Below are 15,019 nucleotides of genomic sequence, written 5' to 3'. Positions count from 1 at the left end.
GGATATAATTGTATCTTTTGGCAGTGCATGAAGATGTTCCATGTAATTGTATCTTTTGGATATAACTGTATCTTTTGGCAGTGCATGAAGATGTTCCATATAACTATCTTTGGCAGTGCATGAAGATGTTCTATATAATTGTCTCTTTTGGCAGTGCATAAAGATGTTCTATATAATTGTATCTTTTGGATATAATTGTATCTTTTGGCAGTGCATGAAGATGTTCCATGTAATTGTATCTTTTGGATATAACTGTATCTTTTGGCAGTGCATGAAGATGTTCCGTGTAATTGTATCTTTTGGATATAGCTGTATCTTTTGGCAGTGCATGAAGATGTTCCATATAACTATCTTTTGGCAATGCATAAAGATGTTCTATATAATTGTATCTTTTGGCAGTGCATAAAGACGTTCTATGTAATTGTATCTTTTGGCAGTGCATAAAGATGTTCTATATAATTGTATCTTTTGGCAGTGCATAAAGACGTTCTATATAATTGTATCTTTTGGCAGCGCATAAAGATGTTCTATATAATTGTATCTTATGGCAGTGCATAATGACGTTCTTTGTAATTGTATCTTTTTGGCAGTGCATAAAGACGTTCTTTATAATTTTATCTTTTGGCAGTGCATAAAGATGGCTGGTAAAATTGTATCATTTTGGTGAGCTCTTGATTTACTCCTACTGTTCGTGGAAAAATTCACTTTAAACTATGTTTGATATGTCCACCATGTATAATGTTATGTCTGTCCGCTTGTATGTCTGTCCTATTCCATGTATAATGTTATGTCTGTCCACTTGTACATAAGAACATCAGTCCTATTTCATTTTCACACAAAAACTTGAGTTCCTCACCATCCACCATTACCAGATTTTGTAAGAAGGCTTGCATTTTGGGGCTCGGAAGAAACCTATCAGTTTTGGGCTAAAAAACCTTAAAGATCAACATCACAGGGACAAAAGAAAGTAAACGGTGTCCCTGTAATAACTTTACTTGTATACAAGATAGTTTTGTCCTTGTAAATGGATTGCATCGATGATAAGAAATACACCAATTGATTTTTTCCAAAGATCAAGGTCACTGACTCTAGGAAGAAGATTAGTTTCTGCACAATATTGCGAGTTTTTTTATTACCTGCTTCAGCAGAAGTTTTTTTGGCCTGCATTTGATACAAGGAAAACATGTCTTCATTTTGTGGTCATAAGTTCAAAGGTGTCACAGAGACAAAAGAAATGAAAACTTTCCATAAATCTGCTCAGTTTTGTGCCATTTGACTTGCCTGAGCATTGTAGATGGCTTACATGTGACACAAGGAAGACACCTATTGATTTGGGGGTTTAAAGGTAAAAAATTGAGATCAAGGGACCCGAAGAGATAAAATGGTTTACCAAAAATAATTAACATTACCAAAAATAATTAACATCTTACCATTACTGGACTTTGTGGATAGACAGCAATTCAGACCAGGCAACTATCAGTGATGGGATCAATAGGTTAAAGGTCAAGATAACTGAGACTGAAAGAGGAAAATTCCTTTCTGCAAAATGGCACTTACTGTATGGTAGTTTAAATTTGAAGCCATTGTTTCTTGCCAGCAAGAATCACTTATTTAGTTTTTCAATTTTATACATCCCACACAGTAACAGTATATTATTTCTTTCAGTCTAGACTGGTAGAAATATACAGCGCTGCTTCTTCTCATACGAGAAAAGGCAGTTTTCAACGATTGAAGCAAGAGATGGAAAGTGGAATAGATGCCAGAAGAATGTATATTTTTGATGATGGCTCACAAAAAATGATGCATGAACTTCTAAATCTGAAGGTAATTGTCTTTTAATTTATATAAAGACTTCTTCCATATCTCCAGCAAAGGAATAAACTGACCTATAGAATATGTAAAAAGTTATACTACAAAGTAGCTTTAAGAGACCTTTTTGAAAGAAATTAATAAGAATTTTTATAAACATATTTCATAAACTACCACAACTTTTCAAGAAATACTGATCAAGCTACTGAAATTATACATTTAAAAAAAAAATACTCCTCACTAACAAACTTATCTCAGTAGTATATTGCAGGCCATATTCATACAAACTCATCTCAGTAGTATATTGCAGGCCACATTCATACAAACTTACCTCAGTAGTATATTGCAGGCCATATTCATACAAACTTATCTCAGTAGTATATTGCAGGCCATATTCATACAAACTCATCTCAGTAGTATATTGCAGGCCACATTCATACAAACTTATCTCAGTAGTATATTGCAGGCCATATTCATGCAAAAAGCTCTTAAACTTACTTCCATATACTTTCCCCCAAGTACTCCAATAAATCAATCTGATATTGATCGTGTATATTGAACAGTTGCCAGTGCCTTTTGGTCTACGTGGTGATTTTAATTGCAATCATACACTTTGGGGTTGGTGGCAGAGTGGTCTAAAGCGCTCTCCATTATGGATCACTGCCATCTCACCTGTCTGCGTGGGTTCGAGTCCAGGATTCGGCCAATGTGGGTATGTGAGAAAGCTTGCCAGTAGCTTCTCATGAGTTGGTTGTTCTTCCTGGGTTTTTTCTTGGGTTCTTCCTCCACCATTAATACTGGCCGTCATGCATAGCCTATCATGTGCTGAAAAATGGTGTTAAACCCAACAACAACAACACTTTGGGGTTGCAAAAATGTCAGATGATGAAATAAACAGAAGACTGTTTAAAAACACAATCTTTGATGTTTTAATGATGCATCTTGTTCCTGCCTGCATCTTGCCTCAGGATTCTGCTTGTTCTTAGATCTGACCATCAGCTATCCATTTCTTTTACTTGGTTTTTGTTCAGAAGTTTGTGACAACCTCTGTAGTAGTGGTAACTTTCCAGTATGCATGATAGTTAATAATCCCTAACCTCCAGCAGAGATGGAAATTGAACAAGGCAGACTGGGAAGCACTTCAGTCCCTCTTGTAATCAAATTGGACACTTGATCATTTTGTTGTTGTTGTTGTTGTAGGGTTTAACGCCATTTTTCAGCACATGATAGGCTATAAAGGCAGCCAGTATTTATGGTGGAGAAAAAACCCGGGAAATCCACGGAAAGAACCACCAACCCTCGAGAAGCTACTGGCAAGCTTTTTCACGTACCCGCATTGGCTGCATCCAAGACTCAAACCCACGCAGACAGAGGTGAGATGGCAGTGATCCATAATGGAGAGCGCTTTAGACCACTTGGGGCCCACACTTGTAAATGTGTCCACTGACACTTCAAATTAGACACTTGATCATTTTGACAATATAGTGGATATGTTAACTGTAATTTCAAAGATGATTCTGGATGTTGTTGGAGATACAGTACCAGAAACTTTGACAATTCTGTTTTCAATGCCAATCCAACAGCTAAAAATTTGAATAAATATGTACTCTGCTTAAGCTCTTCATATTAGATGGAGCAAGAGGAAAACATGGAGTTTCTAGGTTCAGATCTCTGTTAAATAAGTTTGAAATATAGTACAGAAGATAACTGACAAGAGTAATTTCTGTGTCAAACATGTGATAAAATGGTCACAGCCATACCAGAAATTTCAAACACATTGGCCAAAACATTCCCGAACATTCTTCACTAGAGAATTCTAATTGAAAATACCACTACATCAAAAACATGAAAGAAGGCTCCTTAAATGTTATCTCTTAATGCAGACCTACCAACCCTTTTGATTTTGCCATAAGTCTTATGAAAATGACCCTTAAAATACGGACTTACTAAATAAAAGGAAAAACTATGGATTGTTGCAGTAAAATCCAGGTAATTGGCTTGTTTGTGTTTGATTTGGATCCAGGTTTCCCAATAGCTTTAGTGGAATTAGTCAGAAAATCAGACTGAAGTAATAGTATTATCTCAGATGCTTTAAACTGCACATATTTTTCCATGTGAAGCTTCAGCATGACCAGATTGTTGATTATAGAACTTTTTTAAAATGGCGTCAGCTACCAATACATTTTAAAGATGAAAGGAAGAAATAAGCCTCTTAAAAAAGTGTTAATAATCAGAACAGAAGAATAAAATGGAATATGCAGATTGTTCTGAATAACAGCAGGAAAGGATTCAATTACATTAATTGGACATGTTGATTTGATCATGTCACATGGCAGGATATACGATTGCCTCGTGAAATTCCAAGAATAACATCAAGTTGAGAGATAGCAAGAAGCCATTAAGCTGTATAGGGTTTGGAACTGAACATTGTGTGCTAGAAGTAAATAAGGTGTGCATACTTTACAAACTTTTCAGATGAACACAATTTTTACCATTAGTGCATTAGTTTGGAATACTGAACTTTATCAGTGCATGTAGCAGCAGAGAGGGTGAACAGACCATAGAATTCCGACAAAACAAATAAAACAAACAAATAAATCATCTCGTAGAAAGGTCCAGATTTTACAAATGAACTTTCCTTGAGATGTTTATTTTTGCAATGACCGATTGTGCTAATAAAACCTCAGTTCGAAATAGTAGCTGAAAAAATAAAGTACTCTACGTGTTTATTTATTTCTTGTTTATTTTTTTGACGACCAACGTTGGTAGGTACCCTCTCTGCTGCTATTAATTTACCACCATACCAAGTTTGATGAATATTTTTCAACTCGTTCTCGCTGTCGTTTTTCCTCATCTGTTTCATCTTCATCTGAATCATGGGAATTTGTTCTATGTTTCAAGTAATATTCAAGTTCTGATGGTGGTTTTTCTATTTTGGGATTTATGTTCTTTCTGTGTTTATAATATATCATCAAACTTCTGTATTCCTCTTCTACTGATATTAATTAAATTATTATGTTATAATAAAATGGTACATCCAGAATCTCATACTGCAAGAACAGCACGAGAACGATTAGAAGCAATCAAAAAATTTCTTCCTGTCAAAGACTCATTTAGAAAAAATCTACAAGCGCAGCAAGAAGCAAAAGTTGAGTATGAAGAGGACACTAAAAAACTGTTTAAACCCGTCACTGCAGCTACTGAGAAAGCTTCAGCGGCTGTTGAAAAAACTATATGGGGAGATATTGCGGAGGAAGATGAGAAGAGGAAAAAGGGTATTTTTCCGGTATTAGAACAAACTGCAGTGCAGGCTGAAAAAACAGCAAGAAGAACCAAACAAACAAAAAAGATTTTACGAGGCCTTCCACCTGGCATAGCCAGGGAAATAGCTGCAGCTCAACCTCCACCTGTTGGTGAGGAAATACTTGAAGGTATTGGACAACCTCGTGCTGAGATAGGTGATATGAAAGATTGTGAATCAACAAAATCAGAAGAAGGGAAAATGATTATGCTGAGCAATAAATTTACTAGTGCGGGTATCAAGTTCATAAAAGAAATTGAGGATATTAATACGTTATCAAAACTTGCAGTAGAAAGTTTTGATAAAAAGGGAGAACTTTTAAGACCTGAACATAGTTCCGCTCGTATTAGTGATCCTGAAATCTGGTATAAATGGATATATCGTATATATTACAATAAAGATAGAGTTTACTCTAGTGATGAGGTATATAATGATTATCGCAGAAAAATAGACATGTATCTTGCACAAAAAGAACCAAAATCTCTCAGAACAATAAGTGAGGAAGAAGAAGAAGTATCACCCTCAAGACTATTTAAGAAAAGATCACCCTTAAGACTATTTAAGAAACCAGAAGAAGAAGGAGCTACTGGCAGTGGTCTGGGAAATAATTTTATTTGTCCTGATAATATCATCAATGACGTGTCACGGTTAGAAGTCCTCATAGGAGGAAAACGAGCTGGAAATAATTCACCAGAAATAACCAATGAAGCAGCTGATATTTGTCGGCGACTATTTCAAGGTGGTATCATGGATATTAGCGTTTACCGAGAACTTATTGATGAGCTCGTTGATGACTAGTTGTTAGATAAATGGTAAATAAAATAAGATGATTGTGCATGATAATCATCGTAAACCCACACAGGTTAGAGCGGTAAACTCACGATTACCAATCTATGAAGCAATTTACGGAAATGGACTTGGTGATGTCATTCGAGGATTATTCACGAGGATAGCTCCCAAAGTAGCACCTGTTGCAAAACAATTATCGATGAAGGCTATTGATATTGTTCGTGATAAAGCTCCTGGTGCAATTGTCAATGTTGCTGGTAAGGCGTTCTCGGCGATCAAAGAAAGATTATCACGATTATTGCGACGAAAACAACAACCACCGGTGAAACTGGCAAGTACTGAGGTGATGCCTGCAGATGTCAGTAAAATAATAAATCAGGCTGCAAATCAAAAACTAGCGGCGATATCTGAAGAAGCAGAAAAAAATATAACATCAAATTTAATAGCAGGGAGCGGTCTTCGTCGACGATGATCATCATTTGGAAAAATGGTAACTATAATAAAATGTTCAGGCGCGAATCAGACCCAGCATTTGATATGGAGGCACCTGTCCTTAAGTACGAGTCAGTACGTGATTATCAGTTTTATTCTTATGACGCAAGACAACCAAATCATCCGGGGAGAATCGAATTACAGGTTCATGATACAAGTAGATATTTCTTGCCCGCTGAAGCGTTTATTGAAGTAGAAGGTACACTTGTAAAGGATGATGATACGGCATATGGTGCCAATCTGCGTGTTGGTTTTGTCAACAACGGAATTATGGCACTATTTGATAGCGCCACATACATGATTGATGGAAAAAATATTGAATCAATTCAGAAGGATGTTGATGTTGCTACAACAATAATTGGTCTGGCGAGATATTCTGACGACTTTACAAGATCAGCTGGTCCAACAATGATGTTTGCTAAGGATATTACCAACAATGCTGATCATGTTCAGTATAATAAAATACGAACACCAGTAGGTACTGCATCTGATCCACAACCGGTTGCTGATGGTCCTGAATACGCGGCCAGACCAGCTGCTGCTTTTGATATTGTAGGAAGCGTTAGTGCGACTTTCAACCTAGGATTTGCAACACGCCGATCAGCGCTGTCAGGAAATGATAGAAATTTTTCGTGTGCAATTCCATTATCACACATCTTTGGATTTTGCAGAAATGTTAGAAAAGTCATCTTTGGAGCTAAACACACAATTGTGCTCGTAAGAAAAGGTAATGATAATGATGCAATCTGGCGAGGTGATGGTGTTGCTGATGCTGGTAAAGTAAATATATCAAAACTTTCATTGTGGATGCCAGTAATGACTCCATCTATTACTGAGGAACAAAAATTACTATCTTTTATGGATCAAGGCGGTAAATCATTGCTATCATGGTTAACAGTAACCACAGATGCTGCTCAAAGCAATATTAATGGTTTATTTACATGGCATATAGCATCACAACAGGGTGTTTCTGCACCACGACATATTTTTATTGCACTACAAGATAATGCTCGGACGAATAATCAACAACGTTCACATATGATATTTGATAACCTTGGAGTTAATGAAGTTTCCTTACGGATAAATGGACATCAAGAACCAACAGAAAATATACAACTAAATTTTGTTCAAAATCATGTAGCGCGCGCATATTATCGTTTAATGTCATTCATGGGACGTGATCAAAATATAGATACCGGCTTGCAAATATCACAACTAGATTTTACAGGTCTATATCCGATTTATTATTTTTCACTAGAACATCTTGATTTATCCAAACAATCTGTTGTTGATATACACTTTCGAGCTCATGTTACTAACCCTCCTCCTGATATAGCTGGTCCACCAGTTGTTCGCGGCGCCTACAAAGCGATCGCGGTCATACTTAGCGACAAGGCCATGTTACTTGAAGGTGGCAGTGGTCGAATGAGGGTCGTTGATGCACCGGTGGAAAATCTTTAATCGTGTTATTTAGAAAAATATATTTTATATAAAAATGTCGTATAGTCATGTTAATGTTACTCTGACTCCTGGTCAGGTAAAAAAGCTTCAAACAAAAACCGCCAACAAATGTGGAACTAAAATATCACTAAAACGAGATCAGATTGGTGGTGGTCCAAACAAATTATCGTTGACAAATAATCAGATTAAACATTTCAATAAAGCCCTAGAATCAAAAACTGGAGTTCAATTCCGTCTCTCCCCGAGCGCCATCAAAGACATGGTTAAAACGGGTGGTATATTCCCACTACTTGCGGCCATTCCGGCATTAATAGCTGCAGCTGCTCCAGCCGTAGCAAAAGCGGCCGCGTTAGGTGCTGTTGGAACAGCCGCTGGAATGGCACTAAAGAAAGCAACAGGAAAGGGGTACAAAAAAAAGGGACGCGGTCTAAGATTACCGGGATCTCGTTGGGGGAGAGGCCTAAGGCTTCCAGGGTCATTTCGTTAGATGCTCCAGCATCAAATTTTGATTTACTTGATGCTGCTAAAAAATTAAAAATATCCGCCTTTAGAGGTGTTTTTATGCGAGATCAATTACCGAAACAACCAAATAAACTAGAAACAGGTATTATTAATCTTGACAAACGTTCCGGACCCGGTACTCATTGGGTATCATACGCGGTTGATCCGCGTGGAATTGTTTATTTTGATTCGTACGGGTTAGCTCCACCTGTTGAATTTATCAAGTATGTCGCACCACTCCATGCAACAACCAAAGTTTGGTATTCAACGCTACCCACACAAACAATGACAGATCCGTCAATATGCGGCCGTGAAGTAATTAATGTACTCGACGCTATATCAAAATCATCCAAGCCGCCACATAAAGTCGTGCACGATTATACAAGCAACCGATTTGTTGCGCGTAAAGCATTTTAAACAACGGATCTTATTATAATGGTTGACATTTACGGAAGATCTTCACGCGTTAAGAAAATAAAATCCGACGTTGATCTGTCAAAGTATGCGACTAAAGATGACCTCGCTGATATTATGAACTTTGCTGGAGTTGATCCAGATGAGGTTGTTATTTTTCAAGATCGATATGGTAAACTAAAAACCAGCAATATCAAATGGAATGATATAGTCCGGCGAGTACTCGGTGCAGTTACAGATAATATTCCCGTGTTTACTAACGGTGGTAGAATCAGAGATTCAAGTGTATCATTAGCAACCATCAGAGATGAAATTGCAAAAAGTGTTGCTAATCGCGTGAGAAACACCGGTGACACAATGACGGGTGAACTCAGCATGAACGGAAATAAAATAGTAGTTTTAAGAGATCCAACATCTGACGAAGACGCAGCAACAAAAAAATACGTCGATGTCAACTATGGCACCGTAGATAATAAATTATCCACGTTACGGGCCGAATATGATGTTCACGTAACTGGTTTTTCAAGGTTCCGAAGAAATTTTCAAAAAACCGATGAATCTATAGATAAATTCCTCGGTACTCCACACGTCATTGACATGAAACTCGTTGATATCAAAAATAACCTAGACACGATCAAACGAACACAGCAAGACGTCGTAGCGGGAATTCCTGAGATTGTCAGTAAAACCAATTTGATTAAAATTCCAGCTTCAATAACTCCCGGGCATATTACAAACATCGTATGCACGGTATCATCGGGATTTGCAACATGGTCGCAGCAAAATAATACTATCAAATATACCGCAACAGTCACTGGCGTGTACAGGTTGTCTGTGTTTTCCGCCGCTAAGTTTGAAATATTTACAACGTTTCCATGGCGTCATTCCACCGACAGGTTTTCCGGGGTTGTATCTGTTATATTAAATAGCGGAACCGAAGAAATATTTATTCTGGAAGCAGATGATAAGAAATTAACCGCAACATCCTTCTGGTGGTGTTTGGAATTTGTAGCTGAAACACCTCAATTGGTTACTGCATAAAAATATATGGACGGTGCACAATACAGATACAATCAAGCGCGTGAATGGCAGGCTGCGCTAAAAGATCAAGTTGATCAATATACAGTAAAAGTAAAAAAATATCGACGACGATTGGTTATCGTTGATGTGATTGTTTATTCAGTATCCGCTGTTGTTGCTGGAACCGGTGTAATATTATCAGCGTTAACAACGATGGCACCAGTAGCTGTAACTGTTTGTATTTCAGCAGCAACAACTATTGCAGGTGTGCTTAGTATCATCACAAAAAAAATATGTACTTGTACGAACGAAAAATTATCCCATTACAAAATAAAATTACATACAGCGACGGTAGCATACTCGAAATTATCCTCGTTGTTATCAGCGAGTCTCAGTGATGGAATTATATCTGATTTCGAATTTTCAATGATAACTAAAATATACGATGAAGGTATTAAAGATACAAGTATCAATAATGACAGAATTACTCCAGCAGATCGTGACCAACACAACTCCGCCAAAGATAACGATGATCTCGGTAAGTTCAACTAATCCTGAATTTAGTGTTAATTTTCCTATTGCAATTCCAGTAAAAGAAATAGCACTAGCACAATTACGAGTATATTACAGCTGGCCAAATATCAGATCAAAATCATTTAATGGTACACCAGCAAATAATTCGCTCGTATTTACTAACAAGAACAAATCCGATGGAACACCTGACTGGGTTGTTGTTGGAATACCAACCGGCAGTTATGAGATCGAACAAATCAGTGAGGAATTTGCGCGTAGAATAAAATCAATAACGGGAAAGGAATCAAAAATATGAATAAACGTTCATGAGCCGACGTTGTCCTCGACGGTTGAAATAAACTCGCCTGATTATGCCGTTGATATTTATCAATCTTCAATCAGATCAGTGCTAGGATGGCCTGAAATATCACCACCGATAACACCGATACCACCAGAACCGAAAAAGTCTGATTATGTCACGGATAGACAATTTTATCATCAAATTTATATATCATACGGGGAACAACTAAGTATTTTAAAAAGTAAATCGATGCTTGGCGAGTTTTACTTTAGCGAAGATATTGAGACATGGTCTTTTATAAATCAGGGGGAGTGGCAATATGATGTGAGGTTTGATCGGAGTGATATTATTGAATATTTTCGGGAAATCAATCAAGAGTGTAAAAAACAACTAGATCAACTAAATCAATATTTTAACGAACATATTTTTGACATATCAGCGTCATCGCGTGAAAAAATCATCACGCGTGTGGAAAGATTAAATCGGCTTATATCAGACATGGAATATTTTAATAACCGAATAGTTCAGGCGATGGTTAGGCTTTTAGAATCACCTAAAAATTCTGATGCGAAGGCGTGGTTAGAAAAATATAAAATAACAGAAGCCGATGTACCAAATTATAAATTTCCCGGGTATAGTGTAACCGAGTTAAGAAAATCTGTCAGTGATGTCATTGATGAGTTTTTTCCTAAAATACTCGATGCATGGAGAAAATTAATTCCGCCTTCAACTGTTCTCAGATATGATAATGATCCACATGGCGGCGGAAGACACGTATCTCTGGGAATCGTTAATATAACACCGACGGTCGCGGTCAATCTGGTTTGTGACGTAATCGATGGCAGCTATCAAATAGATCTCGGAAGATCAAATCAGGCTCAACAAGGATACATCCTATACACGTTCACACCACAAGTTCCCCCTGGAAATTTAATCGTGCAAGAACCAACTAATCCTGTTTATCTGCGGTGTCACAATGATATGTTAACGCGAATCAATTTTAAACTCACAGACCACCTTAATCGCTTGATTGACATACGTGAAGAAGAGCTTGTAATAAATCTGTATGTAAAGTCGTAAAGACTTTTGTCTTAAGGATTTCTGTCCTAAGACTTTTGTCCTAAGACTTCCGTCGTAAGGACTTCCGCCGTAGATCTTCAGAATCAAATTCGATCAACTTAAAAAAATATTTTATTATTACTGGCACAAATTTGTGTTTGGTACAAATTAATCGGCCCAGGCAACTAAAAAAGCTAGTCGATGAAAGTAAAATTAAAATTTCTATCACAAAAAAAAATAATATTTATTAATTTTCCTGATTTTTACTGAAATTGTACAAATTACTTGATTTTGACTACCAACTATCCCGTCAGAAACATAAAAATGCACGAACTACTTGATTTTGACTACCAACTACCCCCTCAGAAACATAAAAATGCACGAACTACTTGATTTTGACTACCAACTACCCCATCAAAATCAAGAAAGTTCTAACCTTGTCAAATTGTTCCTAACAAATTTTATTTATTATAAATTAATTTTATTTATTAATAATATTATTTTTACTGAGATTTTTATTTTTTTTTTACTAAAATACAACGAAATTGCTCAATTTTCCTGATTTTGACTACCAACTACCCCGTCAGAAATCAAGTAGTTCGTGCATTTTTCTTTGATTTTGACTACCAACTACCCCGTCAGAATCAAGTAATTTGTGCATTTTTCTTGATTTTAGTAAAAAAAAATAAATCTTCAGTAAATATAAAATTTATTATAAATAAAATTTATAATAAATAAAATTTATTAGGAACAAATTTGACAAGGTTAGAACTTTCTTGATTTTGACTATCAATACACGTGGTCAGCGTTGACTTGGACCCCAGTTACCAAAACTTTCATTTTCATTATCACCAGTAACGAAGTTACCTTGGATCGTTTCACCAACGAAGTTACCTTGGATCGTTTCACCAGTAACGGGGTTACCTTGGATCGTTTCACGATCTGACATTATTTTTCTTAATTGTCTTATGCGAGTACTAATCGTTTTCTTTGCCTCATACTCGTGGGATAATAACGACTTAATTCTTTCTACGGCGGTAGAAAGAGGAACGAACTCCTTCACATGATCATCTTCTACGGTAGCTAGCGACTGAAACATTGCCGATTGAATCCGTTTCATGAGCCTGTATTCAGATGATAGTGTGTGTGTCCCCATGGTTTTACGTTCTTGTAAAATCTCAAAGTCAGAAACTATTTTTTCAGGATTAAGTTCATCAGATATATTAATTCCATCTTTTTTTAATTTTTTAATAGCGACAATTACATCATTGATATTTTCATGGTTCATTATATAATATATAAGTCTTTAAAATAAAAAAAATATCCCTAGAACACCTATCGAGTGTATTAGCGAGTTCGTCGGGATGTTTCAGGGACAGCACAACATATACAATGAATGAAGAGCTCCTATCGAGTGTATTAGCGAGCTCAGATTATGAATGAAGAGCCCCTATCGAGTGTATTAGCGAGCTCAGATTATGAATGAAGTACAAACATATAACTTAACTAAGGAAATGGATATATACAATGAAATGGTTATATACAATGAATGAAGAGCCCCTATCGAGTGTATTAGCGAGCTCAGATTATGAATGAAGTACAAACATATAACTTAACTAAGGAAATGGATATATACAATGAAATGAATGATATACAATGAAATGGTTATATACAATGAATGAAGAGCCCCTATCGAGTGTATTAGCGAGCTCAGATTATGAATGAAGTACAAACATATAACTTAACTAAGGACAGTACAAACATATACGCTCAGCAAAATCACACCCACAATAATTAATCCAGTGGGTGATACGAAAATATGTATCAACAACCAGTCAATATTGTGGTTGTGAATTTGCTGAGCGGAGGGGTTCTTGCGGTTCCCCCCACTATTATAAAAATCGCAATTATGCGCACCACCGACAAATTGTCAGCCATGGGGGTTTGATCCTGGACCGCGAGCGCCACAGTCCAATACCATACTGATCGAGCTATCAAACATTGTTACGAACATATGTTTCGGAAGTTAATATATAGCTAAGGAACCAATATTTACACTAAACAGCGGTTTCTGAATAATAACGGTTTCTGTATTTAACAGTTTCTGTATTTGTAGCGGTTTCTGTATTTATAACAGTTTCTGTATTTATAACAGTTTCTGAATAATAGTTTCTGTATTTGTAGCAGACCGAAAATCAATAATAACAGTAGCATTAATGCACCAGTCAAAGAACTTTCCAGAATTGTAAGTTCAGTGAACACACAACTGCAGGTCAATTACAATGAGTAACGGTTTCTGTTTCACACACAACTTCCTACTGATCAATAATATTATCTGTTGTATGATGGGAAAATATTTAAAAACCATAAATAATACTTATGAGTCTAATGAGTTAGGTTCGTCGGCACTATACGATGTAATTAGTTAAACTGACTAATTACAATCATAAAAAACCAACCATCTACGAAGAAAACTATATATTACAAAGTAATCTCCCCTTAAATCAAAAATTCAGTAGTGTATGGAGGACCTACTGTGACATAAATTAAGAAAATTAATTCAATGTGGTGATGATAGTTAATAATGTGGTGATGATAGTTAATAATGTGGTGATGATAGTTATTGATACTGAAATGTAATTTTCTGTTTATATTTTTTCGAGAGAGCAGATCTGGTTATATTATCTGCCACTCTTTGTACTGAACGTGAGTGAATATCAAAATATGTCGCAGCTGAACGCATCGAACGAAACATAATTTCTTTACCGGTTTCTATGTTTGTAGAAATTACCGCCCTCTTTCCGATTGTCTTACATCTTCCTGTATTACCGCGTGTATTATTCTCGCTGTGAGAGATAGCTTGTAAATTGGATAAATTATTGTTTTGAGTGTCCCCGTCAATATGATCAATAACAAGACCATCATTGATCACTCCAAAGAAACATTCATACGTAAATCTATGACACAAATAATGTTTCTTCCCAACTGTAAATCTAAGATAACCAACATTATTAATACAACCAACTTGTCTCTTCCACTTGCGGTGTCTGATGATACCATTAATATTTGATTCATAGTTTGTTATGACAGGATGTGGGACAAATATATTTTGCTCCATTATAATAATATTATATGTTTAAATCATTGTTTGTCTGAAATCTTGATATATAATCCTTCACGGATTTTATAGCGTTTTCACCGCTATTATTTTTTTTGTCATAATATCTTTTAAGCTCTCTGAACCGTTTCCCGCCACACTTTCCACATAATTCTGTCTTTCCTCGCACTCCAATACCACACCGTAGACATGGTATTGGTCCTAGACTTCCTCGTCGTATGTTTTGTGAGTGCATCCAACA

General features: G+C 36.3%; 1 protein-coding gene across 1 annotated transcript in view; it reads left to right on the top strand.

Annotated features, from left to right (window-relative positions):
• Window positions 1-15,019, top strand: part of LOC149782856 (uncharacterized) — a 233,243-nt gene that overhangs the window by 186,205 nt on the left and 32,019 nt on the right. The window contains exon 27 of the mRNA XM_089934391.1: window positions 1,666-1,824. Within this exon, the coding sequence (XP_089790517.1) occupies window positions 1,666-1,824 (159 nt within the window). The remainder of the gene's footprint in view (window positions 1-1,665; window positions 1,825-15,019) is intronic.

This window comes from Sinohyriopsis cumingii, chromosome 15, assembly GCF_028554795.1.
Source record: "Sinohyriopsis cumingii isolate HCF-2022 chromosome 15, ASM2855479v2, whole genome shotgun sequence".
In the NCBI taxonomy this organism is placed as follows: domain Eukaryota; kingdom Metazoa; phylum Mollusca; class Bivalvia; order Unionida; family Unionidae; genus Sinohyriopsis; species Sinohyriopsis cumingii.
The sequence above is the reverse complement of the archived record's forward strand: the minus strand, read 5'-3'. Positions and strand labels throughout refer to the sequence as shown.